Source organism: Bos grunniens, chromosome 5 (genome assembly GCF_055505025.1).
Source record: "Bos grunniens cultivar Pamir isolate PY7600 chromosome 5, Bosgru_T2T1.0, whole genome shotgun sequence".
Taxonomy (NCBI): Eukaryota; Metazoa; Chordata; class Mammalia; order Artiodactyla; family Bovidae; genus Bos; species Bos grunniens.
The window spans coordinates 65,155,062-65,182,936 of NC_141169.1; the positions used below are offsets into that span (position 1 = coordinate 65,155,062).

Here is a 27,875-nt window from a genome sequence, read left to right on the forward strand (position 1 = left end):
CAGTAAGGTTAATAACAGTAAGGTTAATAACAGCAGTAAGGTTAATATCTTAACCAAGAGGATGAATTCGATACTCTTCAGTCACTTGACTTAAGGAAGTTTTGAAACATGAATTAACTGAAAACTTAAGTGCTTCAAAAACACATCTCAAAAAAATCATTAGTTAACAGTGCAGTTATTAGAAATCATACAGATTAAAAAAGTAATCCTCTATATGCATAACTGACTCACTATGTTGTATACCTGAAACTGCTGCTGCTGCTGCTGCTGCTGCTAAGTCACTTCAGTCATGTCCGACTCTGTGCGACCCCATAGACGGCAGCCCACCAGGCAAGAACACTGGAGTGGGTTGCCATTTCCTTCTCCAATGCATGAAAGTGAAAAGTGAAAGTGAAGCTGCTCAGTCCTGTCCGACTCTTAGCAACCCCATGGACTGAAGCCTACCAGGCTCCTCCATCCATGGGATTTTCCAGGGAAGAGTACTGGAGTGGGGTGCCATTGCCTTCTCCGATACCTGAAACTAACACATGGTAAATCTATACTCTATTATAAAAAAAAAAAGAGTAATTCTCAAGATTCAATTCTGAATATGTCTGTTTTGTGAAGTAAACCATTACCTTTACAACTGATTTGTAAGAGTCCTCATCAACGGGAGTTCTATAAGATAATTAAACTCTAATGTCCTAAGGTTCTTAATGACTGAACAAACTTTTCTCCTGTGCATCTAAAATGGAACTAGCTATGTAAATACTGTCATCCTCGGGAGAGTGAGAAAATAGAAATTCAAATCATTTTCTGTAGGTGCAAATTTTCTTGTGAACTGAGTATGAGAAAGGCTGGAGGACATCTGACAAGTCAGACCTTACTTAAATCATACAAAATAATGATAACATCTTCCAAAATGAAGTAATTCATTATTGGATCATATGGACAATTTCAAAAGAAAATTTCCAATTAGTGATACCATTAAGAAATGTATAATCATCAGTGTTTCTATACTTGGTTACTTTAAAAAAATACCTTTATCTTATTCAATGTTATAAGTGAGGAAAATATTTGCTGAATCACAGAAATAATAATTTTGCTCTCCAGCATACTACCTGTGGTATACAACGATTTGGACAACCAAGAGCTCTCTTTACTAGGAAAGTATATCATCACACCCAAGTGTTTTCCTAAAATCAGTTAAAAGTAATCTTTAACTTACAAATAACAGAGGAAAGGGTCATAATCACGCATTCCGAATTCGCTGTTAACAACTTGGAAACAAGATCCTACATTTAGCCTGTGTTTTGAGACAAATATGGAAAAGTCAGGGGCAGTAACAAACTGCCAGCTTTACTGAGTCATGATTCTGACTAAAACCGCCTTATGAAATGGAAAGGCTGACAAGTCTTGGGTTTGTTACCACAGATGTTGACTCCCTGAATTTATGGATCTTAGATTTAAAAAAATAGTAATAAACTCTGTACGAATGATGTGGGGCTAAAACGACTCCAGAAAAAAACTTGCCAAAGTTGGTAACTCTGATTATTTACCTAAAACAAATCCTAACTGTGCAAACAGGCACACCCTCTAATGCACAGACTGGGAACGGCGAGGCAGGGTGAATTCAGAACAATAACAAGGTTAACATTTCAGTGAGAAGACAAGGCTCAGCCCTAAGAGTCCACACTGCGCTAGACGCCCTGGGTTAACGGAACCGCTCATCTCCGAATGGAGGCGAGCAGACACCGAGCACCTGGGCGGCGCCAGACCATCTCCAGTCTCCGCGCAGGACCGCCCGAGAGGGTCCTCCCGACGCCCCCCAGACGCCGCGTCGGGGATGATCCCAGCCATCAGTCTCTCCCTGCCACCCAACACGCTCCTCCGCGAGCCGATCGGGGGAGAAAATCCATCTAGGGGCGCCGTCCAGGGGCGAACCTGTCTGTGGGCGACCCGGACCGGGGACGACCCCATGCAGGCGCTGACTCGCGAGGCCAGCCCTGAGTGCAGGGGCCAAGGGAGATCAGGGGCCGCGACCTCTGCCCCTCTGGAGCAGGGAGTCCAAGGGTCGCCTCCGGCTAGGCTGCCAGTCCCCGCCGCCCCTGAAGCCGCGGGTTGCCTCCGGTACCCTGCTAGGGCGGAGGCGGGCTTGTGCCCACGCTCGAGGCTCTAACCTGGAAAGGTGCTTCAGGATCTGTTTCTTGATGAGCCCAGCCATGGTGCCGAGGCGGGAGGCGCCGCGCTCTCTCTCCGTTCTTCACTGCCTCCTCTCCTCGAGGCCGTCTCCTCTTTGTCCGGATTCACCCGGCCGGAGGAGAGGCTCCTGAGCACTCACGCCCGGGACAGACCCGAGGCCCCGGCCGAGGCCACAGCCGCCACCGCTGCCGCCAAGGACCCGAAGCATTGCGCTCAGGCAGCCGCGGCCGCCGCCGGCGCCATCTTGGCTGCAACATCACCTAAGAGACCTGGGGGAGGGCCGGGGAGCCGCGGGCGCGAGGCGGGGCGGGGCGGCGCGAGGCGGGGCGGGGCAACGCGGGCTCGGGAGGTTTGACGTCCCGCTTCTCTTGCAGGGTCTCGGGTCCGGGGTCCTACCTGTTCCTGACTCTCTTGAATGGTTTGACTCCCAACCCCAGAGCCTTCTGGGTTTTAGACCTCCATCCTCAGGCTCTAGTGTCCTTCACTGAGTGCTTCGTCCATATCTCACTTTTCTTTTTCATTTGCCTGTCAGAATTCACTCCACAAAGTGCTGGTTGCTTTGCTTTCTTTACTTACTCAGTTTTCTTGATATTCTTCTTTGCTTAGATATTCTGTGTTACCCTGGCCAAATGCTATAATTTGATGTTTCCTCTAGAAATTCTAAGGAAAGTGAAAGTTGTTACGATGTGTTAATAGAGTCCAGGACCAGGACGTTAGAAGGCTAAATTCTAGTTTTGGCTCTAGTATTTTCTAGTTATATTAACCTGGAGAAAATAATTTCTTACTTTTAGCCTCAGTTTAATTATCTATACAATAGGTTAATATCAGCCTTACCCAACTCACTAGGTTGCTGTATCTAGAGAAATAAAGGTGTAAATTTTCACTTTAAAATTTCTATGAAAAGGAAGGAAATAGTTGAAATCAGGGAGAACTATTACAGCTCTGCACCTTCACTCGACCCAGCCCCAAACCAACACTTTAAGAGATGAAAATGACCATCCAGTGACATCTGAAAAGGGGGGGGGGGGGATTACACTACCTCTGAGGGATGTATCAGAAAAGTCTGTGGGAGTGTATGGGAATGGCAAGGGGATAGTTTACATATAGTCCTGACCCTTTTAAAGCAAGGGAAAGCAGATATTTGTGGATTGACTTTACTCAATTTACTCATTTATAATGCACTAAAAATAAGGGACTATTCAAGTAACTAGGTAGCCTGAACGAAAACAAACTTTTCCTGTCATCAAGAAGTTAATTAACAGCCTCAGATGAAAGATAAATTCCTACGCTAAGACCTTGAGCTCTGTAATTAGACTCTTGTTCAAAGGCTGACTTGGCCACTTTGTAGGCAGAGTGTAAACTTGAGCACCTTATTTCAATCTCAGCCTCAGTACCTCATCTATTGGAGATAAAAGTATCTCACAATTTTGTGAGGATTAAATGCATATACAGTGTTCAACAAAGTACCTAGCATATGTCAAGCTCTTAATGCTATTATTATCCTTGCCATATTGGAAACAGAAGAAAAAGGTCATGAAAACACAAAGGATGGAGTGATTCTATCTTGTTTAGTCAGAGATGGGATTTTAGTGGAGATGGTATTTCAAGGGTGAGAATGTCAGCTTAATGTTAAATGAACTGGCTCCAAAGTCAGACTTGGATTTGAAACTTCACTCTATCAGCTGAGCCACAAGGGAAGCCCAAGAATACTGGAGTGGGTAGCCTTTCCCTTCTCCAGTGGATCTTCCCAACCCAGGAACCAAACCAGGATCTCCTGCATTGCAGGCAGATTCTTTACTGACTGAGCTATCAGGGAAGCCCTAACATTAAATGAATGGGCTCCAAAGTCAGCCTTGTATTTGAAACTTCACTCTGTGGATTTTTAGCTTTGTAATGGTAGGGAAAGTACTGAACTTCTCCAGCCCTGTGGTATTATTTACCTTCATGAGGTTGTTGTGAGGATTAACTAAGCTAATGCAGGTTAAATACTTAGAAAGTGCCAGACACAACAGAATGTTGGCTATCATTACTAACTCACTAGGATGTTTCAAGTAGGTGGAACATAATTATGAAAAAGGACAGAAGTGTCAAAGTCCATGACTTCTAAATGGCAAGTAATCTAATATGCTGGAACAACATGAGAATTCCTTTTCAAAGTAAGAACTATTAAAGAATACTTCAGGTTCATAAATGCAGTTACAATATCTTTTTCTTTAGAAAACACATGGCAGTAATTTCAACTTGAATCTCCTTTAACTGAGAGAACACCTATCATAAACCCACCATAAATTCTATGGTTTATATTTACATTTTTGTTCATTGCTACTTAATTTTCAAAAAGTTAAAAACATGACTGTCATATAAATATATAATAAATGTGCATCAAAAATTTAACTCACATTAATGCAGGAACCAGCAAGATAGGATATAAAGTTAGTTCACTCATTAATGCAACTGAAATATTTGCACATGTTCCGTATGTATATCAGAGTGATATTTTTAACCCTTTTAAAATTACACACTGCCAAAATACACATGTATTTGATGTGTAATACATGTGAAAAGTAATAGTCACAGGCTTGAGATTATGTGTACTAAAACCTGGAGGGGTGGGAAGAGAGATCGCATGGTGTGAAGGTGAGTGCAGTCAGAGCTTTTACTGAACAGTCTGTGCTGAAGTTGGCTCAACTTCATACCCAGCCAGTTCATGCTGGCTCATGAACCAGTTGTGCATGTCTCTTTCCAACTGTGTGTTCCAGTGTTTGGTAACTTCAGGAAAACTTGTAATCAGCCATTGTAACAGTATTTTCATTGTATAAAATGGTAAACACTAAAATCAGGACTTTTTCCCCTGGAGATCCAGTTGTTAAATATTTACCAGCAGACAATGTAGGATGGGTGGAAGGGAGATGAGATTGCAAATGCTTGGACATTACTTCATAGTCAGTGTCAAGCCTTAGAAAACTATGGTGATTGAATGTGGGAAATATGATAAGATCTCTGATACAGAAAAATATTTCTGATAATCATACTGGCAGTATAGAGGACAGAACATATTGAGAAGAGAATGGAAATAGGAACCTTGAGAAGCTTGTAACATTACTATTTCTGGTGAAAGATGAAGCAGTATCAGTAGAGGCAAACAAACAACCAGAAAAAAAAAAAAAAAAGGAAAAATTCCAGGATTAAGTGAAGGATTGCAGTTGAAGGTAATTGAGGCTTCTAGTTTGAGGCACTAGGTAGATACTGGGACATACCACTAATTGAGACAAGTAATAGAGGTGGAACAAGCAGTTTTGGAGATAAAATTGTTTTGAATGTTACCTTTAAGGTTATTTCACGCTGTCTGGATAGAAACATTCAGGTTGCAATTTGGGGTGGAAGTTCTTCTTTAGGATTTATTCAAGGATAGCTGAAGCCAAGAACAAAAATAATCTTGATCCGGGATCAGAGAAAAATGAAGGAAAGCAAAAAGAAAAGCTTAAGTGAGAAAGGGCTTAAAACCAGTAGAGATAGAATGGAAAGAGCCTATTTTAAAAGATGAGAGGTGAATAGAAATGGTGACCACTCTATAATGTAAGATTGATAAAATATTTTTTACATGAGGGAGGCTATCGATTTAATATTGTTAGAAAATTGATTACTAAAATTGGATACAACTAAATTTGAAGTTTCAATGACTTTTTTTACAAAGAATCATAGACACCTGTAGAGTGCCTGAGGTGTTGGAGAAGACTTCTCAGAGTCCCTTGGACTGCAAGGAGATCCAACCAGTCCATCCTAAAGGAGATCAATCCTGGGTGTTCATTGTAGGGACTGACTTTGAAGCTGAAACTCCAATACTTTGGCCACCTGATGAGAAAAGCTGACTCATTTGAAAAGACCCGGATGCTGGCAAAGATTGAGGGCAGGAGGAGAAGGGGACGACAGAAGATGAGATGGTTGGATGGCATCACCGACTCGATGAACATGGGTTTGGGTGGACTCCGGGAGTTGGTGATGGACAGAGAGGCCTGGCTGCTGCGGTTCATGGAGTCACAAAGAGTCGGACACGACTGAGCGACTGAACTGAACTGAGAGTGCCTGACTTTGAAAAGTTTGCCATGGCAAAGGCAATAGGATGATCATAAAATAAAAGGATGATGATGGCAATGACAATGATGATTACTACTACCAGGTACTTGACTTTTATCATTTACTCTTCATAAAACAATTCTGCAAGGGGAAATTATTATAGTACTCCATTTTACAGATGAGGAAACTAAGGTGTAGAGAGGTTAACTAACCTGTCCAACACATGTAGTGGCAGAATGAGGATTTGACCCAAGAGTTTGAAAGAAGAAACAGCACTCTTAACCACTATCTTTGGTTTCAGTAATAGGACCTACTTCAAAAGATTAAATTAAGATTAAAGATTAAATTAACTTCAAGATTAAGAAATACACCCAAAACCCAAAATTTAACCACATGCATTAAATGTTGTGTAAGTATTAACCCTTATCTTCATCACCCAAGGTTACACAGCCATTTTGTGGCAGGGTCCGGATTCCAATTTAAAATTAATTCTCTTAACCAATACGATACTGTGGAGTGAGCTCAAGTCATCACGGGAACACACAGGAGGAATACCTAATTTTAGGAAGGGGAACGGGGAGGGAGTGTGTCAGGTGTCGAGAAGCTTTTTTCGGTAAGACACAAAGCTCGGTCCAGAAGAGCAAGCGGAGAGGGAAGAGTGTGAGTAAAACAGCGAGGCGGTTGACGGAACAGCGTATTTGTAACAAGGTGACTGGCTCCAACACTCGGAAGCAGTGGCGCATGATGAAGCTGAAGAGTCTTCATACCCAATTCCATGCTGCGTACGGGTTTACAATGTATTCTTCAAAAGACGTCACTGAATAATACTATTCGAACACACAACCTTTCCTCCCAACCCTCCCACAGAGATGGTTCGTTACAGGCGTTATAAGAAACTTCCAAAAGCAACTCAAATCTACAAAAGTAAAGAACAATCACGCATTGAAAGAAAAAAAACTTTAGCATTTTCTCTCTTATTGGATCTGGCCAAGAAGTAAAAACGTTTTAGGATAGGAAGGAAGTACGGCATGACTCTTGCGAGCAGGTAGGGCGGCTGTGCAAGCTCTGGTTTCCGGCGTCCTCGGTTGCTAAGGGAGACCGGAAGCGCCCGTGTGCTCCGTGGATGCAACCATAGAGTGCCGGAAGCAGTAACAACAGAGTGCTGGGAAAAGCGTGAGCAGAGGGGTCGGAAAAGAAGGCTGCGGAGACTTGGTTTACGCTGAAATGACGACGTTAGTGCTGGATAACGGAGCTTACAACGCCAAAATCGGTTACAGCCATGAAACTGTCTCGTAAGTGTTCGCTGCCCGCGAGGGACAAAGCATATATGCTTAGTAGTTACATGTGCTACGCTTCATTTTGGGACCTCTGTAAACTGCAAACGCCGCCGCGCAGCTCATACTCTGTTTGAGGATGCTCGGCTTGGAACTGGGTAGCTGGGAAGCTTTGAAGTGGGGCTTGGGTTACTAATTTTGGAATTTGTGGCCCGGAAGTGGGATGTGTGTTTAGTTTCGTAACAGGAAATAGCAAAGTAGGCTTCTAAGAAAGAGGTTCCCGAATGAGGGACCTGTACACAAGGTTTCTGAGCCGTCAGGAATCGCGGGCAACGTTTTGCGTGTATATGCATTTTTGCTGGGAAGCAGTTATGGCTTCCGTCAAATCCTCCACGGGTTTAATGCCCTCCGCCCCCACCCTAAATGTAAAAACCACTGTGTCAGTGACTGAAGACTTAGAAGGCTTTGTGTTCAAGCCCTTCTAAGTGCTCTCTGACTGGCTTGGTTGATTTAGACTCATTTAAACAAAGCATTACTACGAACAAAGCTAGTGGAGGTGATGGAATTCCAGTTGAGCTAGTTCGAATCCTGAAAGATGATGCTGTGAGAGTGCTGCACTCAATATGCCAGCAAATTTGGAAAACTCAGCAGTGGCCACAGGACTGGAAAGGTCAGTTTTAATTCCAATCCCAAAGAAAGGCAATGCCAAAGAATGCTCAAACTACCGCACAGTTGCACTCATCTCACACGCTACTGAAGTAATGCTCAAAATTCTCCAAGCCAGGCTTCAGCAGTACGTGAACTGTGAACTTCCAGATGTTCAAGCTGGTTTTAGAAAAGGCAGAAGAATCAGAGATCAAATTGCCAACATGTGCTGGATCATCGAAAGAGCAAGAGAGTTCCAGAAAAACATCTATTTCTGCTGTATTGACTATGCCAAAGCCTTTGACTGTGTGGACCACGATAAACTGTGGAAAATTCTGAAAGAGATGGGAATACCAGACCACCTGACCTGCCTCTTGAGAAACCTGTATGCAGGTCAGGAAGCAACAGTTAGAACTGGACATGGAGCAACAGACTGGTTCCAAATAGGAAAAGGAGTACGTCAAGGCTGTATATTGTCACCCTGTTTATTTAACTTATATGCAGAGTACATCATGAGAAACCCCGGGCTGGAAGAAGCACAAGCTGGAATCAGGATTGCTGGGAGAAATATCAATAACCACAGATATGCAGATGACACCACCCGTATGGCAGAAAGTGAAGAGGAACTAAAAAGCCTCTTGATGAAAGTGAAAGAGGAGAGTGAAAAAGTTGGCTTAAAGCTCAACATTCAGAAAACGAAAATCATGGCATCTGGTCCCATCATTTCATGTCAGATAGATGGGGAAACAGTGGAAACAGTGTCAGACTTTATGTTTTGGAGCTCCAAAATCAGTGCAGATGGTGATTGCAGCCATGAAATTAAAAGACGCTTACTCCTTAGAAGGAAAGTTGTGACCAACCAAGATGGCATATTGAAAAGCAGAGATATTACTTTGCCAACAAAGGTCTGTCTAGTCAAGGCTATGGTTTTTCCAGTGGTCATGTATGGATGTGAGAGTTGGACTGTGAAGAAAGCTGAGCGCCGAAGAATTGATGCTTTTGAACTGTGGTGTTGGAGAAGACTCCTGAGAGTCCCTTGGACTGCAAGTCCATCCTAAGGGAGATCAGTCCCGGGTGTTCATTGGAGGACTGATGCTGAAGCTGAAACTCCAATTCTTTGGCCACCTCGTGTAAAGAGTTGACTCGTTGGAAAAGACTCTGATGCAGGAAGGGTTTGGGGGCAGGAGGAGAAGGGGACAACAGAGGATGAGGTGGCTGGATGGCATCACCGACTTGATGGACATGAATTTGGGTAAAGTCCAGGAGTTGGTGATGGAGAGGGAGGCCTGGCGTGCTGCGATTCACGGGGCCGCAAAGAGTCAGACTCGGCTCAGCGACTGAACTGAACTGAAACAAACGATACACTGGCATTCATAAACTACGTTTGAGTGAAGATTAAGCAAATTTAAAGACTCGCTTTTCCTGTAGCATATTCACAGGGAACCCGGGGACTTTTTTTACTTCCTCCTTTGCTTTTTTTTTTTTAAACTGAGTAAAAATGTAAAATGTCGCAGTCTATTTCTGCAGTGTGTATTATTGTACTTACCTTTTAACAGCAAGTCTCTTATCATTTACTTAAGGACTACTTTAAAAGTCTTGATAAAAGTAGGTGCAGAATACTCAGACTTCTCTGGGGCTCAGACATTAAAGCATCTGCCTGCAATGAGGGAGACCTGGGTTGGATCCCTGGGTCAGGAAGGTCCCCTGGAGAAGGAAATGGCAATCCACTGCAGTACTCTTGCCTGGAAAGTCCCATGGGCCAAGGAGCCTCAGTATAGTGACAAAAGGGGTGAGGGGAAGAAGGAAGCTAATAAGCAAGGATAGTGCATTGACTAAAATAATATTATAGCCATAAGATTGACTACAATGCAGGGTTTAAAAATCATGTCCTGAAAGATTATACACTTTCACTGTATTATCTCAATTAATGCAAGGATTTTGATTGCCTTTAGTGCAAAGTAATCATCAGGCCATAGTGGCGTATTTGAGGGTGGCAAATTCTGCTCCTCCTCACTTTCTCTCTATCCCTCTCTCTCTCTCTCTCTTTCTATATATATATATATATATATATATGCGCACACAGACGCATACATACATATATGTGTAGATATGTATGATGGATAATGGCTCTAGTTTGTCTTCCTAACCAGATTGTAAGCTCATTGTGGGCAGCAACTATATTTAAAACTACCTCCTACTTCTGTACCCTATAGTATCTTGCAACTGAAGATCTTTGACTCCATGGAAACTTAGTTTTATGGTCAGATTTTTGAACTTGCTTTTTTTTTTTTAAACTAGAATGGTATTAAGAGTTTTTTCCAGAAACTTTAACTTTAACTTTACTTCAGCCCCTCTTCACCTGTGTGCAGTGGCCGAATCAATGCCCACCTGTAATAATATCTTGAGGATTATTTGAGGAAGATAATGGGTCCAGTGTAGAACCTGATATATGGTGAAAGTGAAAGTCCCTCATTTCTGTCTGACTCTTTGCCTCCCCATGGACTATACAATCCATGGAATTCTCCAGGCCAGAATACTGGAGTGGGTAGCTGTTCTTTTCTCCAGGGGATCTTCCCAACCCAGGGATCCAACCCAGGTCTCCTGCATTGCAGGCAGGTGCTCTACCTGCTGAGCCACAAGGAAAGCCCAAGAATACTGGAGTGGGTAGCCTATCCCTTCTCCAGCGGATCTTTCTGATGGAGGAATGGGAACCGGAGTCTCCTGCATTGCAGGCAGATTTTTTACCAACTGAGTTATCAGGGAAGCCCTGGTATGTGGTAGAACATTTTTAAAAAAAAAAGTCATTTTTAAATATTTTGAAGACAGAATGAGAAACACTGGTTCGGGAAATTTTCATGTTCTTTCTTTTAGAAAGTAAAAGTGGTTGTTATGTAATTATATTTTTAAGAACTAAGTATTTAGGGAATAATTACATTATTTGTTTCTTTGTAGAGTTATTCCAAACTGTCAGTTCAGATCAAAAACAGCACGTCTTAAAACTTTTACTGCTAACCAGATAGATGAAATAAAGGACCCTTCTGGACTCTTTTATATTCTTCCTTTTCAAAAGGTAATCCAACTCTATGACATTTCTAGCATTAAGGACCTACATTTAAAGATAATTTGAAATGTATTGTAAGATTTTGTGTGTTTGAAAATATTTTTAGATCTCTGAGAAAGCGTTATTTAAAGTTGAATTAAGAGCTTATTAAAACCAAAAATTGAATTTAAATTGTCATGTTAAAAAATAGCCATGAATAATTATACCTCTATGAAAAAGAATCAACTATACTTCAATAAATAAAAATAAATGACCATAATTTAGTTACTGATTGTGGGTACTGAATTTTACTTGTTTATGTTAAAGCTAAATGAAATACAAACATTGAAGAAAATAAATATAGATGGGCATCCCTACATATTGATGTGTCTTTTGAGCCCTTTGATGTTTTGGTTATTGTTAATTTGTAATGTTTTGAATTTTTAAAAGAAGAAAAACATACCAATGTAATAGCTTTGAGATTCAACTAGTATTAGACTGGTAAAGAGAGAGTAATTAAGAGATAGTAATCAGTGATTTATAATGTATTGATCTGATTTTTTTTTAATTCTACAAATATTTTTGATAGTTAATTCATAAAACAAATTTTTTAGGGCTACTTGGTGAATTGGGATGTTCAAAGACAAGTTTGGGATTACCTTTTTGGAAAAGAAATGTATCAGGTAACAAGTTGGAGTATGTATTCAAATTTCTATTTCCATGTCTCATTCAAGTGAAAAATTAGAAGTTATATTTTAAGATTTATAAATTTTTGAATATTTCTTACAGTATTTAAGTCACTTAACCTACCGTGCTTAGCTTTGATTTTCTAAATAAGTGCAACTGCATAGAATTTCTATTGTGAAGTAGAATTTGAGGTTGAGAAGAGCTAATCTATATGAAACTTAAGATTAAAATTTTACTTAGATATCTACTATTCTTAGACCACTTTATAGTCTCATTTTCACAATAAAATTATTTTGCTCATATATCTGAATGTGTGAATGACGCAATGTTAGAATTTTGTGCTCTTAATATCTTTAGTGTGACTTTAGGTATCCTGAGAGAATGTTCAAATTTTAATGCTTCTTTAAGAGTATGTAGGAGAGAATTGTGTAAACATTAAATATCCCAAAGCTTCTCACCTTTTACCTTTTATTTTATACCTTTTAACTTTTAAAAACAAAATACCAGTTCCAGTGCTTGTAGTTGTATCATTCATTACTTTTGCATAATTATCTTTAAACAATTTGATGGTACCATTTTATCAGTGCTACCATTAAGAGAGTTAAATAATAGTCGAAGACCATGAATGCTGTAACCAGACTTCCCAAGTTCAGTCCTAAGTTTGTCATTAGTTATATGACCCTCGGTAACTCACTCAGCTCTTCTGTGTCTCAGTTTGCTCACCTTTCAAAAGGGGATAATAGTAAGACATGTCTACTAGGGCTATTGTGAGAATTGAATAGATTTATGTACATAAAGCAGATGTTTACAATTATAACTATAAAGCTACAAAACTGGGAATTTTTTTCCTCTTATAGGTTGACTTTTTAGACACTAATATTATTATCACAGAACCATATTTTAACTTCACTTCAATTCAAGAATCAATGAATGAAATCTTATTTGAAGAATACCAGTTTCAAGCAGTATTAAGAGTAAATGGTGAGTTAAAGTTCTGATTGAAATTGAGTTGTGTGAATATGAATAAATACTTTAAATCCAAGACTATTGAGTGACATTCTTTTAGATTTGATGAAATTTAAAACTAGATGAAGCCCTTGAGCTTATTAGTCTGACTTCTCTCGCTGTATCTTTTTAATATGGTATTTCTCCCTAATGAAGTTAACTAGCAACGTATTTCTAATCTCTGAAAGTTTATTTTTTCTGAGATAGTTGTCTTTTCTATCACTGATGTGTTTGCTATTCTTATTATTGTTTGAAATAATGTTAATAGCTCAGACTGCCAATATGAGGAAAAACAATCTATAAATACCATCTAGAAGTTAGTTTTTTAAAGGCTAGAATTAAATGACTGTACAAAGAAAGTATTCACCTGTTCAGCATGTAGCATTTAAGTCTGTATAAACAACAATATACTGTAATGGTTAGGAACATAATCTCTAGAACAGTGTTCTCAACCAAGAGTGATATTGCTCCTGGGGACGTTTAACAATGTCTGGAGACATTTTTCATTGTCACAACTGGGACGGTACTTCTTGCATCTAATGTGTAGAGGACCAAGATGCTGCTAAACAGTGCACAGTAAAGCCCCCAACGCTGGGCAAGTATCTGACCCACAATGTCAGTAGTGCTGAAGTTGAGAAAAACCGCTGTAGAGTCATACTGCTTACGTTTGATTCCTGGCTCTGTTATTTTCTAATCATGTGACCTTGGGCACATTATTAACGTCTCTGCTTCAGTTTCTACATCTGTAAAAATGGTATTGTTGTGAGGATTAAAACATACATACTCATGGAGTTTAGAATAGCGCCCAGCATGTAATAAATGCTCAGCAAAATTATTTGCTATTAAAATAATTACTATAAGTTGTGAAGTAAATATTTACCTTCAAAGTTGATCACAAAGTTTTTATCATTTTCCACAAAAATATCATGTTTTAATGTTTAAATATCTGACAGAATTAGTAATGTTATTTTAGATTAACTTTTTTTTTTTACAAAGGAAAATTTCTGTCTTTCTGTTTGCTTTAGTTTGCTGCTTTTCTTTACTTCTTGTTTTAAATTAGTTGTACTTTTATTCAGTGTGTTTATTTTTTCTTTATCTTTTGTTTTCTTAATAGCTGGGGCTCTCAGCGCACACAGGTATTTCCGAGATAATCCTTCCGAGTTATGCTGTATCATTGTAGATAGTGGATATTCCTTTACACATATAGTTCCTTACTGTAGAAGTAAGAAGAAAAAAGAAGCAATTATTCGGTGAGTTGCATTCAATTTTCATCTTATTTCTTATAATAAAACTGGATGAAATTTGTGATAAACTGAACTAAATTTGAATTCTTCCTTTTTAGGATAAATGTGGGAGGAAAACTCCTAACCAATCATCTAAAAGAAATCATATCTTACAGGTAATACTTAGCTTTGATTCTATGGGAAGATGAGATGCTGGGGGTGAAATTTTTAAAGTAATTTAAAATTATTCCTTGCCTTTAGTTCTAATTTCAGGTGACAGTTCTGAATTATTGCTTTAAAGACTGTATTACGTAGATACTAGGTTGGCCAAAAAGTTCATTTGGGTTTTTCTGTAACACCTTATGGAAGAACTTACATGAGCTTTTTTTTTTTTTTTTAACTTTACAATATTGTATTGGTTTTGCCAAATATCGAAATGAGTCCTCCACAGGTATACATGTGTTCCCCATCCTGAACCCTCCCCCCTCTTCCCTCCCCATACCATCCCTCTGGGTCGTCCCAGTGCACCAGCCCCAAGCATCCAGTATAGTGCATCGAACCTGGACTGGCAACTCATTTCATATATGATATTATACGTATTTCAATGCCATTCTCCCATATCATCCCACCCTCTCCGTCTCCCACAGAGTCCAAAAGACTGTTCTATACATCAGTGTCTCTTTTGCTGTCTCGTATACAGGGTTATTGTTACCATCTGTCTAAATTCCATATATATGCGTTAGTATACTATATTGGTGTTTTTCTTTCTGGCTTCCTTCACTCTGTATAATAGGCTCCAGTTTCATTCACTTCATTAGAACTAATTCAAGTGTATTCTTTTTAATGGCTGAGTAATACTCTATTGTGTATATATACCACAGCTTTCTTATCCATTCATCTGCTGATGGACATCTAGGTTGCTTCCATGTCCTGGCTATTGTAAACAGTGCTGCGATGAACATTGGGGTACATGTATCTCTTTCAATTCTGCTTTCCTCAGTGTGTATGCCCAGCAGTGGGATTGCTGGATCATAAGGCAGTTCTATTTCCAGTTTTTTAAGGAATCTCCACACTGTTCTCCATAGTGGCTGTACTAGTTTGCCTTCCCACCAATAGTGTAAGAGGGTTCCCTTTTCTCCATAGCCTCTCCAGCAAGAACTTACATGAACTTTTTGACCAATTCAGTAAATACCAATGATGTTTAAGTTAAAAAGCTTTCTGACATATGAAATGGTAGTGTCCACAAAAAAGACACTTCCAATTTCTCGGGAGTTTAATACATTAATAATATTTTAAAATTGCAAATGTACGTATACCTTGTAAAACATTTTACAGTGCATATAAGGATATAAGGGTCTAAAAAGAAAATAAATCTCTGCTTCCCTTTTCCACTTCTCTTGTCAGTTCTCCATACACAGTACAATACTTGAACTTTATTTATCTTTTATCCTTTTTTAATCTCTAAAAGCCTTAATAATGTGCACTGCCATGTATAAAACAATAGCTAGTAGGAATACTTTATAGTACAGGGAGCTCAGCTCAGTGCTCTGTAATGACCTAGAGGGACAGGATGTTGGGGTGGGTGTGGGAGGGAGGTCCAGGGGGGAGGGTCTATATGTATACATATAGCTGGTTCACTTTGTTATATAACAGAAACTAACACAACATTGTAAAGCAACTATACTCCCCCTGCCCCAAAGAAAAATATATAGATAGATACGTTTCTGGATTAGCTGGTATTAGTTGACTGTCCACTATTAAAAGATTAGAATTAGTGTACTTAATCACCTCCCAAGGAGGGCATAGCAACCCACTCCAGTATTCTTGCCTGGAGAATACCCATGGACAGAGGAGATCGGTGGGCTACCGTCCATGGGATTGCAAAGAGTTAGACATGACTGAGTGACTAAGCACAACTTAAATAAGATAATGGAATGGGTATTCCATAAAGTTAAAAATATTTTACACATTCAAAAATTTAATACTTTTTAAAGATCAGTTACCTGGACATTTAATTCCAAAAAAATACTTTCAATGATAAGTTGCATGTAAATTTTTTTCATTTCACATTACCATTTTTATTTCTGTTTAGGCAGTTACACGTTATGGATGAAACACATGTGATTAATCAAGTGAAAGAAGATGTATGCTATGTGTCTCAGGATTTTTATAGAGACATGGATATTGCCAAGTATGTATAACGGTAGCCTAAGAATTGGAAAGTTGATTCTTTAATGTTAAGCATAGTTAAAATACTTCATAAGTCTCTATTTTGTTTTCCAGGTTGAAAGGAGAAGAAAATACAGTAATGGTAGACTATGTTTTGCCTGACTTTAGTACAATTAAAAAGGGCTTTTGTAAGGTAATTTTTAAAAAAATTATGTATTAGCATGAAGTTAATTTATAATGTATTCGTTTCAGGTGTATAATAAGTGATTCAGTTATACATTATTCTTTTTAAGTGTTTGCTCTCTGTTATTACAGAATATAAAGTAGAGTTCCCTGTGCTATACAGTAGGTTCTTATTATTTATTTTATATATATTGTGCATGGATGTATACTTAGTTGCTTCATTTATGTCCAACTCTTTGTGACCCCAGGACTGTAGCCTCCTAGATTCCTCTGTCCTTGGGATTCTCCAGGCAAGACTACTCGGATGGGTAGCCATTCCCTTTTCCAAGGGATTTCCCTGACCCAGTGATTGAACCCGAGTGACCTGCGTTGCAGGCAAACTGTATACTGTCTAAGCCACCAGGGAAGCCCGTAGTAACTCCATGGACTGTAGCCCGCCAGGCTTCTCTGTTCATGGAATTTTCTAGGCAAGAGTATTGGAGTGGATAGCCGTTCCCTTCTCCAGGGGATCTTCCTGACCCAGGGATTGAACCTGAATCTTACGTTGCAGGCAGATTCTTGACCATCTGAGCCACCTATAGAAGTGTATATTAATTCCAGTGTCCTAATTTATCCTTCTCCCCACCTTTCTCTTTTGATAACCATAAGTTTGTTTTCTAAATCTATAATGTAAGGTAATTTTTAAGTTTTTCTTCAAGCGACCACTGAGGTTTGATGGAATGTCAGAGTTGTTGATGATAGCCTTCTTGCCTGTTGGCCATTTCTGTAGACACCAGAGTATGAATGATTAATTAATATTTGTATTAAATTTATTTAGAAAAAGAACTATCCACTGTGATAGCTTATGGGACAAATTTGGAGATAAACTAACTTTACCTATATTATGGTTTACCCATTTCTGTTTTCTTAAGAATTAGTGTAAGTCCAGTTAAAAGTAGATTATTTGCCTGTTGTGAATGTTATTGACACAGCAGACCCAGGGCTGTGGTATCAGATGGTAGTTGAAAAGATCAAAATCCAGTGCACTTTGAAAATGTTGAGTAGGGTTTATCTTGGATGTCAAAACAATATAATCTCTCCCTATCTTTGATCAGCTCAGTTTTATGTTTGGGTAAATGTGAAGTTTGCCCTTACAGTTACTGGTTTGGTGAGGACTTTTAGAAGTTAAAAGTCTTTGGTCAGAAACCTAAGCACGCAGAAATATTTTCACGAGACATTTATGGTAATATTCATTGCAGTATACATTGAGTGAAAAATTGGAAAGAGCCTAAATACTCACTAATGGAAGAAGAATACATTTTTATTTATTCATATTATAAGTGAAAGTGTGAAGTCAGTCGTGTCCGACTCTGCGACCCCATGGACTGTATGTAGCCCACCAGGTTCCACCATCCATGGGATTTTCCAGGCAAGAATACTGGAGTTGTTTGCCATTTCCTTCTCCAGGAGATCTTCCCGACCCAGGAATTGAACCTGGGTCTCCCACATGGTAGGCATTGTAGGCAAACACTTTACCGTCTGAGCCACCAGGGAAGATCCTCATGTTATAAAATAAGCAGTAAAAGTATAATAAGAGGTATGTGATCATCATGGATAAATCTCAGAAATGTATTTCTGTTTAGAAGACTGTATACCATTTCAGGATATGTAGAATAATTCTTTATATGTGGGCATTTATAAAAATGAAGTAAAAGTATAAAAACTGTGTGTGTGAATGATAACACCACATTTAAAATGGGAGTGTTAACTGTGAAGTTATGTTAAACTGACTGATGGATACATATAAAAATTATACAATTTTTATACTTATTTTTATGCCTGAAATTTAAAAAATAATTTTTTTGGCCAGATTTTTAAGGTGAAATACAAATCAGAATTCATAGAAGGCTACCCAAGTCCTTATAGAATCAGTATCATCCTATAATGTCCTTAGAAATAGATCCTTGTGGAAGGACCGAGGCTGACTTTAAGAAGTGAGAATTATGACAGATTATGAAATCTAGTTATCTGGACATGAACTGGGAAGAGGAACTGGAAGCCTGAATCCCACAAAGAATATGGAAGATGTATTTATTCTTTATAAGACAAGGAAAACTGCCCCAAACATATAGATAGCAGGCCTCTTTCTCATCAGGCATGTTTGATCATCCTCATACAACTATAGCTGTTTAAAGCAGTCCAGTGATAAACACCTTATAGAGAATTTACAGCACTCTGAACTTAAGATGATAAAGTAATCGATATTTCTACCAGGATGGACCCTGAACAATGGACCCTATGTCTCTAAACCTGACTGAAAATCACCTGGGCCACTTGAAGAACAATTGATATCCATGTTCTTTGTTCCTGTACCTGGAAATATTTAGTATCTAAGTTCGGAAACTTAAACTCTAAAAGAGAAAAAAGTCTCTTCCAGGTGATTGGACTATTAGCTAGGCTTGGAAATCTTTCTCTTCTGTAAAACGTAGTTCTCTCCTGCCCTACAAATGACAGCTTACCAGTTTATTGGACATTATCTGCTGAACTCTGCCAGTTTCCTTCCCAAATCATAAGCCTTGATTTCTCGGCACTGCAGCGTACATAGCAAGCTAGTAGAGGTGTGTTGGTTCCATCAATTGACTGTTGTATTGCTTCTCATCAGAGGAAAAAGGCAAAAGCCACATTGTACTGTTTGCTGCTCTTTTATTGACTTTTGGCCTTGTGATCAGAATCTTGGTATGACTGCACTTCCATGGACTCCTTGTTACATGTACACTTTAATATCAATTGAGTGGACATAGTTGGACTGGACTTTTACCAGATGATGGAATGTTACCTCAAATGTCTGTTTAAAAAATAACAGTTTAATTTCTACTTTGCCAATTAATATTAAAATGTATATTTCACTACATGTTAAATTGTGTACATCGTAATAATTTTTAAGGTTTGGAAATGACTATATTCTGTATATGTTAGGATTACTCCTAAAATGTATCTTTGTAAATTTAATACTTGATTAACTTTTTTTCATTATTGCCTGAAAATCAAAATCTTTGATGAAAACTGATAAAATATGTTTGAAATTAGAAAAGCCATACCGTATAAAATGAAAGAGAATTTGTTTCAGTCTTTATACTTAGAATGTTGTTAAAACTTAGACCTTGATTGTCGATTCAAGAATATGTTTAAATACTCAGGAAAAAGTTACAACCTTGATTTTCTAGTGTTGAAGACAGTAATAATGATGAGGTCTGTAATATTGTTACTGATTACAGCTGATAGAAATTCCAGTTTTATTCTTTAACAGAAAGAGAATGCCTACTAAAGTGTAATGAATGCTTTACTGACCTTAATTGAAAAAATTAACAGTTACTTAATAGTTACCAGTTGCCACTTTTAAACATTTTTTTCATGCTACCAGAATGAAATTTATAAGGACCGTACAATCAATCATGGCCTGCATTAACTAAAATAGCAACTCCTAGCAGCCCTTTTAAATTTCTTCATCTATGTCTAAAACAAAAATCATTTTGGAATTGTACTCTTAGAAACAGAAACTGCTTGTAGTTCCAGATTACATATTAACAATGACTTCAGAGCTAACATTCAGCAAGGATTTCTACTTCTGGCTCTTTCCCCTAGTTAGTTATTTGACCCTAAGTCAGTCATTTGATCTTCTGTAAAATTAGGAGTGTGGACTAGAAAACTTCTTTTTTGTCAAATGAAATTCTCCATATCTGTATCTGTCTCAAATTATTTTGAGTGTTGACAAGATGAGTTATATCCTGTACACTCAAACCAATATCATTTTTAAATGAATTTGTAAATTTATAAGAAGTATTTTCCATTCTTCAGATAAAGAATGCGTTATCTGTGAAGAAATAATATTCTTCTCTTTGCCAGTGCAGCAGTAGTTTAACTGGGTAAAAAATGATGTGTAATTTTCCTTGTTCTTCCTAGAGTATTGTGAATTTATTGTAGTTTTTAGGATATTTTTATTTAAAAATAATGTTTCAAATGAGAAATTTCCAAATGATAGCAATCAGAATCATTCACATCCAGGTTAGGAGTAGCAGTGTAGTGCATGCGTGCTAAGTTGCTTCAGTTGTGTCCAACTCTTTGCAACCCCATGGACTGTAGCCTGCCAGGCTCCTCTGTCCATGGGATTCTTCAGGCAAGAATACTGGAGTGGGTTGCCATGCCCTCCTCCAGGAGATCTTCCTGACCCAGGGATTGAACCTGGTCTCTTATGGAATGTAGTAGGAGGAAATACTGTCTGTTTTGGGGTTATTAGGTGAATGATCTTGAGCAAGTCACATAACCTTGCCTAGCCCAGTTGGATCATTAATAAAAGGAAAATATGCCTGCCTTACTGGGTTATATGAGAATTCAGAGTGATAATGTATGAAAAACGCCTAAAGAAAATTCGACATTGTTGGCTTGCATGCTATATTGGGTAGTGAATTTGTGATGGTGAACAATATGGACAACAAAGGATAATAGAGGATGATTACTGGAGGGACCTTTTATTTGGGAGGCAGAAAAAGCCTCTCTTGAGAAAGCTGAAACCTGAACAGAGAATGGATGACTGATTACATTGAGGAATCTGTTACAGTCTTTATATACTTTACTGTCCAACAGCAAATTAATATTTCTCTTCATACATTTTAAATAATTTTATATTTATGTAAAGGAATTGGATATAGTCAGTTACAGGTAAAAATGCATATATGAGTCAAATGAAGTTTATGTCTTTAACCATCTAGAAGAGCTGATGATTCTTAGTACAGTTGAGAGGAACCATTATTTTAATGATGTAGAATGTTATAAAAGGAAATTATTTTTTTCCTGGGCCCTTCAGGAATTACAGCTCACAGAGTTGAATGGGTTAGCAGAAAATAAATAACAGAAGAATTTCAGTGATAAAGTCCATTTATTTGCCTAAATCATTTGGTAACTGATTTTTGAATAGAGATTGAATGCATAATAAAAAAAATTTTATGTATGTTCTTCTTTAGAAAGTGGATTCACTCTGCTATTACAGATAGATTATGAAATTCCTTCTGCTCTATTATCCTTTTCTTTCTTTGTTTTAAAATGTGTGGAATAAAGCCAGCACATCTTTGGGGGAATAGCTGCATTAAGAGTAAATAATCACTTAATTGTGTGGTTTAGGTAACAGGAAAGAAGACCGCATTTTTCTAACTTTGGAGACTCCTGAAACTTCCAAGAATATGGTTAATATATTGGTATTTCATAGTATTAAGATTACTAAATGTTATTTCTTATATGAGCTAGATAATGTAGCGTACTTTTCATCTTATTTTTCTTTAAGCCAAGAGAAGAGATGGTGTTAAGTGGAAAATACAAATCTGGGGAACAAATTCTTCGTTTGGCCAATGAGAGATTCGCTGTTCCAGAAATACTCTTCAATCCTTCTGATATAGGCATTCAAGAAATGGGGATTCCAGAAGCTATTGTCTATTCAATTCAGAACTTACCTGAAGGTACATTAATAAATTAATGAGGAATAATGATATCCTTGTTGCTCAGCTGGTAAAGAATCCGCCTGCAGTGCGGGAGACCTGGGTTCGATCCCTGAGTTGGGAAGATCCCCTGGAGAACAGAAAGGCTACCCACTCCAGTATTGTGGCCTAGAGAATTCCACGGACTATATATATAGTCCATGGGGTTGCAAAGAGTCAGACACAGCTGAGTGACTTTCATACAATGATATTTTTTAAAAATTATAAGCTCTCTGAATCCTAAGAAGTCAACTGTTTCTTTTGAATAATTTGAACAAATGGCTACTTTATTTGCAGAGACTTGAGATCCAGTAATGTACTTGAATGATTCTTTATTGGTCCCAGATGATAAATTTGATATAAGTATTTATGGTCTATTTAAACTTAAAGTAATTCATCTCTTTAAGAGTATTAAATTGCTATATCCCTTTTAGAAAAGTTTTAAGCCAAATTTGCACAGAACAGAAATTTATAATTTAACAATTTAATGGTTTTTAGTTTTTGATGAGAGTGGTTTATTCGTTCTGTTATATTTAGATTAATATACTGGAAGTTAGGGGGTTTTTTTTTTTTGGAAGTTAGTTTTATTGAAATTAAAGTATGGTGCTTCACAGAGTTGTCTGGGTTCTCTTGAAGCATGATTTAATGAAATGATGTTCTAGAGTTTTGGAGTACTTTTATACTTTGAAAATGTCTCCCTTCTTCTTAAGGAACAATTTAGGCATTGTAAAAAATCTTGCACGTGCAATGCCCTTTCCTCTCATTAAAAAAAAAGAAGAAGAAAAAGAAAGATAATGCCATTACCTTAATATAGCTTCTCCAGTATATCTTTTCAACCCAGGGATCAAACCCAGGTCCCCCACATTGCAGACAGATTTTTTACCATCTGAGCCATAAATAGCCAGTTGTTTTAATACAGCTATTTTACAGCTGCTGCTGCTGCTGCTAAGTCGCTTCAGTCGTGTCCGACTCTATGCGACCCCATAGATGACAGCCCACCAGGCTCCCCCGTCCCTGGGATTCTCCAGGCAAGAACACAGGAGTGGGTTGCCATTTCCTTCTCCAATGCATGAAAGTGAAAGGTGAAAGTGAAGTCACTCAGTCATGTCCGACTCTTAGCGACCCCGTGGACTGAAGCCTACCAGGCTCCTCCATCCATGGGATTTTCCAGGCAAGAGTACTGGAGTGGTGTGCCATTGCCTTCTCCGATTTTACAGCTATTTTCATATTAATATTTCATCATGTTGATTTCTCATTTTATATAAACAGTATTTTTCACTATCATTTGTATTACACAGTAAGTATGTGTGTCTCAGTGAGATAACATGGAAACTTGAATTCTCAAGTTAAAAATGGACCTCCCTTTTATCTTTACACCAGCTAACCATCTCAGCCTACATAAAGACCTCTTCGATTTTATGGAAGAACAGTTGTAATTTTCATATGTCTGGTACTAGAATTTTACTCATTTACATAAAGCTTATGTGTATATGTAATAAATTGCTAGTAGTTCAACCTCTTCACTTTTGCCTTTTAAAGATTTATGAGGTCATATTTCTGTTTAATGTATTTATTTGTATAAATGATAATCTCATTACAACATCTTATAATTTATATGGTGGTTAAAAAAAAAAGTGGTTTCCCAACTAGTAACTTGAATTCCTAATTGCTTTTACCTAAGCCCACTTCCCTGTTTCTCCAGAAAGATAAGTAAACAGATTTTCTAATGTCTCTTTTCTCTCTCTTTTTTTATCTCTTTTAAAAGAAATGCAGCCACATTTTTTTAAGAACATCGTTTTGACAGGAGGAAATTCCCTTTTCCCAGGATTTAGGGATCGAGTTTACTCGGAAGTTCGATGTCTCACTCCAACAGATTACGATGTTTCTGTTGTGCTGCCTGAAAAGTAAGTCTTGGCTTATATAGAAACAAATCCTGGAAGTTAGTTTGTAGATAAAAGAGGTCTACAGGCAGACTTTAGTTTAAAGCCTACTACTTCTACCATGTTGGTAGGTTTATTTCACCTTTGGGATGCTCATTTTTCTTTTCTCAAAAATTGAAATGACAAACCTTACATTTAAGTGGATTAAAATGGGGTGAAATATGTAAAGTACTGACCATCATGTTTAGTAAATAACAGGTGCTCAGTTAATAGAAGATCATTTCCCTGTGTCAGTCCTCATTCCTAAGAAATTTTTATAGACAAAGCAGTTAGGTTATTATCTATTTGATTTCTCTGAGCTGTCATTTTTTGAGAGTTTCTATCAAGAATACAAATACGAGGATTTAACCAATAAGATAAATTATGTCAACTGATAAGTTGTTTTAGAATAATTTAAAATATTTAAAATAAACTTTTATATTTAAGTAGTCTTTTTTTTTAAAAAATTCAAAGCTATTTCACATGTACCCCGTATCCTGATTTATGAGAAAAAGCAGATAATTAAGGTCGAATTTTAGAGCTGTCAGAAAGGCTTACAGATCTGTCTAGTTCTATGTACTTACTTTCTAAATAAACAAGGGCTGGCGAGTTAACAAAGGCCTTGAAAGTGAGAGTGAAGTCCCTCAGTCGTGTCCAACTCTTTGCGAACCCATGGACTGTAGCCTATCAGGCTTCTCCGTCCATGGGATTTTCCAGGCAAGAATGCTGGAGTGGGGTGCCATTTCCTTCTCCAGGGGATCTTCCCAACCCAGGAATCGAACCCAGGTCTCCCACATTGCAGGCAGACTCTTTACCATCTGAGCCACCAGGGAAGTTAATTGCAGTAGCCAGACTAAAATTTAGTTCTCTTTAATTGGAGGCAGGAGTTCTCACCAAATTCCAGTAATCCCCACTCACTGCTCCACTGTAGCAGAGTTGAAAACAAGACCCCACACACCTGATGTGGGCCGCAAGGCACGTGGGATCTTAGTTTTCCAACCAGGGATTGAACCCCCATCCCCTGCATCATCGCAGAGAATCTTAACCACTGGACTGCCAGGGAAGTCCCCCACATACCTGATTTTTAATTTTAGAATTTTATTTTAAAGCTAAAGTGGAGTTTTTTTTAAATCAATAGCAGTTAATAGAAGGCCCTCATCTGGTCACTTAATTTGATAGCCATCAGATAAAAGAATAAACAACCATTAGATGTTGGAATGATTTTTATCAGCATTAATGTTCATATACTCTTTTGATTATGAAGTATATTGACTTTTTATCCTGAATTTTAAAATGCAAGTCATGAACACACATTATGGATATGAAAAGAGAAATAGTTTTTATTCTTTTATCCATCACATCTTTTTTGCACATCTTTACAGATAGATCTAGATACAGATTTAGTTTTTTTAAGGTTAGGAAATTCAGTAAATACAATAAGGGAAATTTTCTGTATCATTTTTCAGATTTAAAATTGAACTAGGGGAGAGGAATGGTAGAATTACACAAAGTGTAACCAGTATAATCTTGGTTGTACATAAATTGAAAGTCTGATGTGCTCTGTTTACTTGGTGCCCTTCCCAGCCGTGTAACAGGTTTGTCCTGCACCGTGCTTACTTTTTTTTCTTTTCTTCCTCTTATTACCCCCTCCCCTGTACTGCACTGTGTTTTCTAAATGTCTCATTTATTAGAGGGAACAAAGTATAGGAGCAAAAGCACAGACTGTGAAAACAACTCCAAGTTGAATCCTTGTTTCAGTCTTAAGCTCTTTGAACCTCATTTTCCAGATATATAAAGTGAGTTTATAATAGCAGTTCGTCAGTTGTAGGGTGAATTGATGAGATGATATATCTTTGCCTCATATAAAAGTTAGACTCAGATATATTCCAGTTTTTCTTTTTATGCATTTTTGATCTTTTGTTTGTATTCTTGATTTTTCTTAGAAGATCTGTAAATTCAGAGCACAGGGAAAAATTAAGGAAGATCTATTTGTAGTGGTAACCAAGTTTCCTTTCTTTATGAGTTTCTTTACTTCTTTGAAAGTGAAAAGTGAAAGTTAATCACTGTTTGCAACCTGATGGACTATATAGCCCTCCAGGCTTCCCTGTTCACAGAATTTTCCAGGCAAGAGTACTGGAGTGGGTTGCTATTTCCTTCTCCAGGGGATTTTCTTCTCCAAGATATTGGACTGAACCCAATCTCCTGCATTGCAGGCAGATTCTTTACCATTTGAGCCACCAGGGAAGCCCCTCCTCTGAAGTTTATACCTGTTTTCACACTTGAAATGATTTTCTGTTAAATCAAGTTGGGTAAAGATTGCCACATTTTAGTTACTGATTAATGTTTCTGGCGTTTCAGTTCTGTAAAATCATCTGAGTTCATTTATTTTACCTTTATTTTTAGCCCTATTACTTATGCCTGGGAAGGTGGAAAATTGATATCAGAGAATGATGATTTTGAAGATATGGTGGTAACAAGAGAAGATTATGAAGAAAATGGACATAGCATCTGTGAAGAGAAATTTGATATTTAAGAAACATTTCTGAAAGTTCTGACTTACTATGACAAAGGTTTAATTTTCAGCGTTCTTTTTAAAGGAAGTTAAGGACCTGTGTTAGCTTTCATCCTGAGATAACATCTTGAACTTATGTAAATACTTTGATCCATGGCTAATTTTCAAAGGTTTCTTAGCTAGGTTAGTAAGCAAACTGTAACTCACCCCATATTTTCATTTAGGAGCTAGTCTTATTCTAACAATGCTTATGCTGTTTCTGAGAGTAAGTTATCTTTCATTAAAAGATGAAAAAGTGAGTGTAATTTAAGTTTAATTCTTTATAGCCAAAAACACAAACTTAACTGTCTCACTACTCAGGTTTCCTTAGAAGATAGTTTTGTGTGACGGACTCAGAATTGACCAGTGTGTGTTCATCATTTCCCTTCCCCAGTGGAGATACAATTTCTCTCTTTTAGAAAAGTATTTTATTTTTAACTTGTCATTTTTATTTATATATACTAAAGTTGGAAAAACTAATCTATGTTTGTATCATGTTTATTTTTTACTTGGCGTTAGTATGAAAAGATGACAATATAAACCAATTTAGTCGAGTGTTTTTGATCACTACCATGTTTCAGAAGTGTACTATTTCACTCATAAAAACACTATACCATTTTTTGTTTATTTTTCTCATATACCATTTTTCAGGATGAAATTCTTATGTCATTGGGCTCCTGAATCAAATTCCTACCAGTCTGTCTACCTTAGCTAAAATCTTGTGCCTACCCCATGGCTTCAGGGATTTTAACAGCCTAGAGTGAAAGAAGATAATTTTTCAAAGGAAAATTAAGATAAAGAGACAGATGCTGGGCAGGGTGAAAGAACTGTCCACTACAGTTACACTTGGATTATATGGATGGTCCCTGACTCAACAGAAGGTTCGACTTAATGATTTTTTGACTCTACAATGGTGCAAAAGCAGTATGCATTTAGTAGAGACTGTTCTTCAAATTTTGCAGATTTATTTATTTATTTTTGGCTGTACTGGGTCTTTGTTGCTTTATGTGGGCTCTTTCTGATTTTGGCGAGCAGGAGCTACTCTTCACTGCAGTGCATGGACCTCTGATTGCTGTGGCTTCTCTTGTTGCAGAGCACAGGCTCTAGGCGCACAGGTTACAGAAGTGTGACAGTTGGACTCAGTAGTTGTGGCACTCAGCTTTAGTTGCTCTGCACATGTGGGATCTCGCTGGGCCAGGGTTTGAAGCTGTGCCCTCTGCATTAGCAGATAGGTTCTTAACCACTAGACCACCAGGAAGGCCCCTGTTCTTCGAATTTTGGATTTTGATCTTTTCCCGACCTAGTGATATGTGGTATGTTACTTTCTTGTGATGCTGGGCAGCATTTGGGCACATGAGTATTCATTATATTAGAATCTTATCTCATAGTTTTCAAGTCTCTGATCCACTAGTTCAAACTT

At 37.9% G+C, this 27,875-nt stretch overlaps 2 protein-coding genes across 7 annotated transcripts in view; one reads left to right on the forward strand and one right to left on the reverse strand.

The window, feature by feature from the left end:
- BLTP3B (bridge-like lipid transfer protein family member 3B) overlaps positions 1-2,443 on the reverse strand; it is a 92,540-nt gene extending 90,097 nt beyond the window's left edge. For all 4 annotated transcript variants that reach the window (XM_086400833.1, XM_086400832.1, XM_086400836.1 and 1 more), the window contains exon 1: positions 2,160-2,443. In XM_086400833.1, the coding sequence (XP_086256959.1) occupies positions 2,160-2,203 (44 nt within the window). In that variant the 5' untranslated portion in view covers positions 2,204-2,443. The remainder of the gene's footprint in view (positions 1-2,159) is intronic.
- A 4,965-nt stretch (positions 2,444-7,408) lies between these two features.
- ACTR6 (actin related protein 6) lies at positions 7,409-26,935 on the forward strand. 3 transcript variants are annotated; one of them, XM_086400878.1, is made up of 11 exons: positions 7,409-7,547; positions 11,127-11,244; positions 11,829-11,910; positions 12,759-12,882; positions 14,021-14,156; positions 14,249-14,305; positions 16,222-16,320; positions 16,413-16,491; positions 21,796-21,967; positions 23,751-23,889; positions 26,308-26,935. In XM_086400878.1, exons 4-11 carry the CDS (start codon positions 12,828-12,830, stop codon positions 26,435-26,437), a joined length of 867 nt encoding a protein of 288 aa, XP_086257004.1. In that variant the 5' UTR covers positions 7,409-7,547; positions 11,127-11,244; positions 11,829-11,910; positions 12,759-12,827; the 3' UTR covers positions 26,438-26,935. The 3 variants fall into 3 exon arrangements, with proteins under 3 accessions (XP_086257004.1, XP_086257002.1, XP_086257003.1); XM_086400876.1 differs by having other exon boundaries at positions 11,829-11,897; XM_086400877.1 differs by lacking the exon at positions 11,829-11,910.
- The last annotated feature ends 940 nt before the right edge of the window (positions 26,936-27,875 follow it).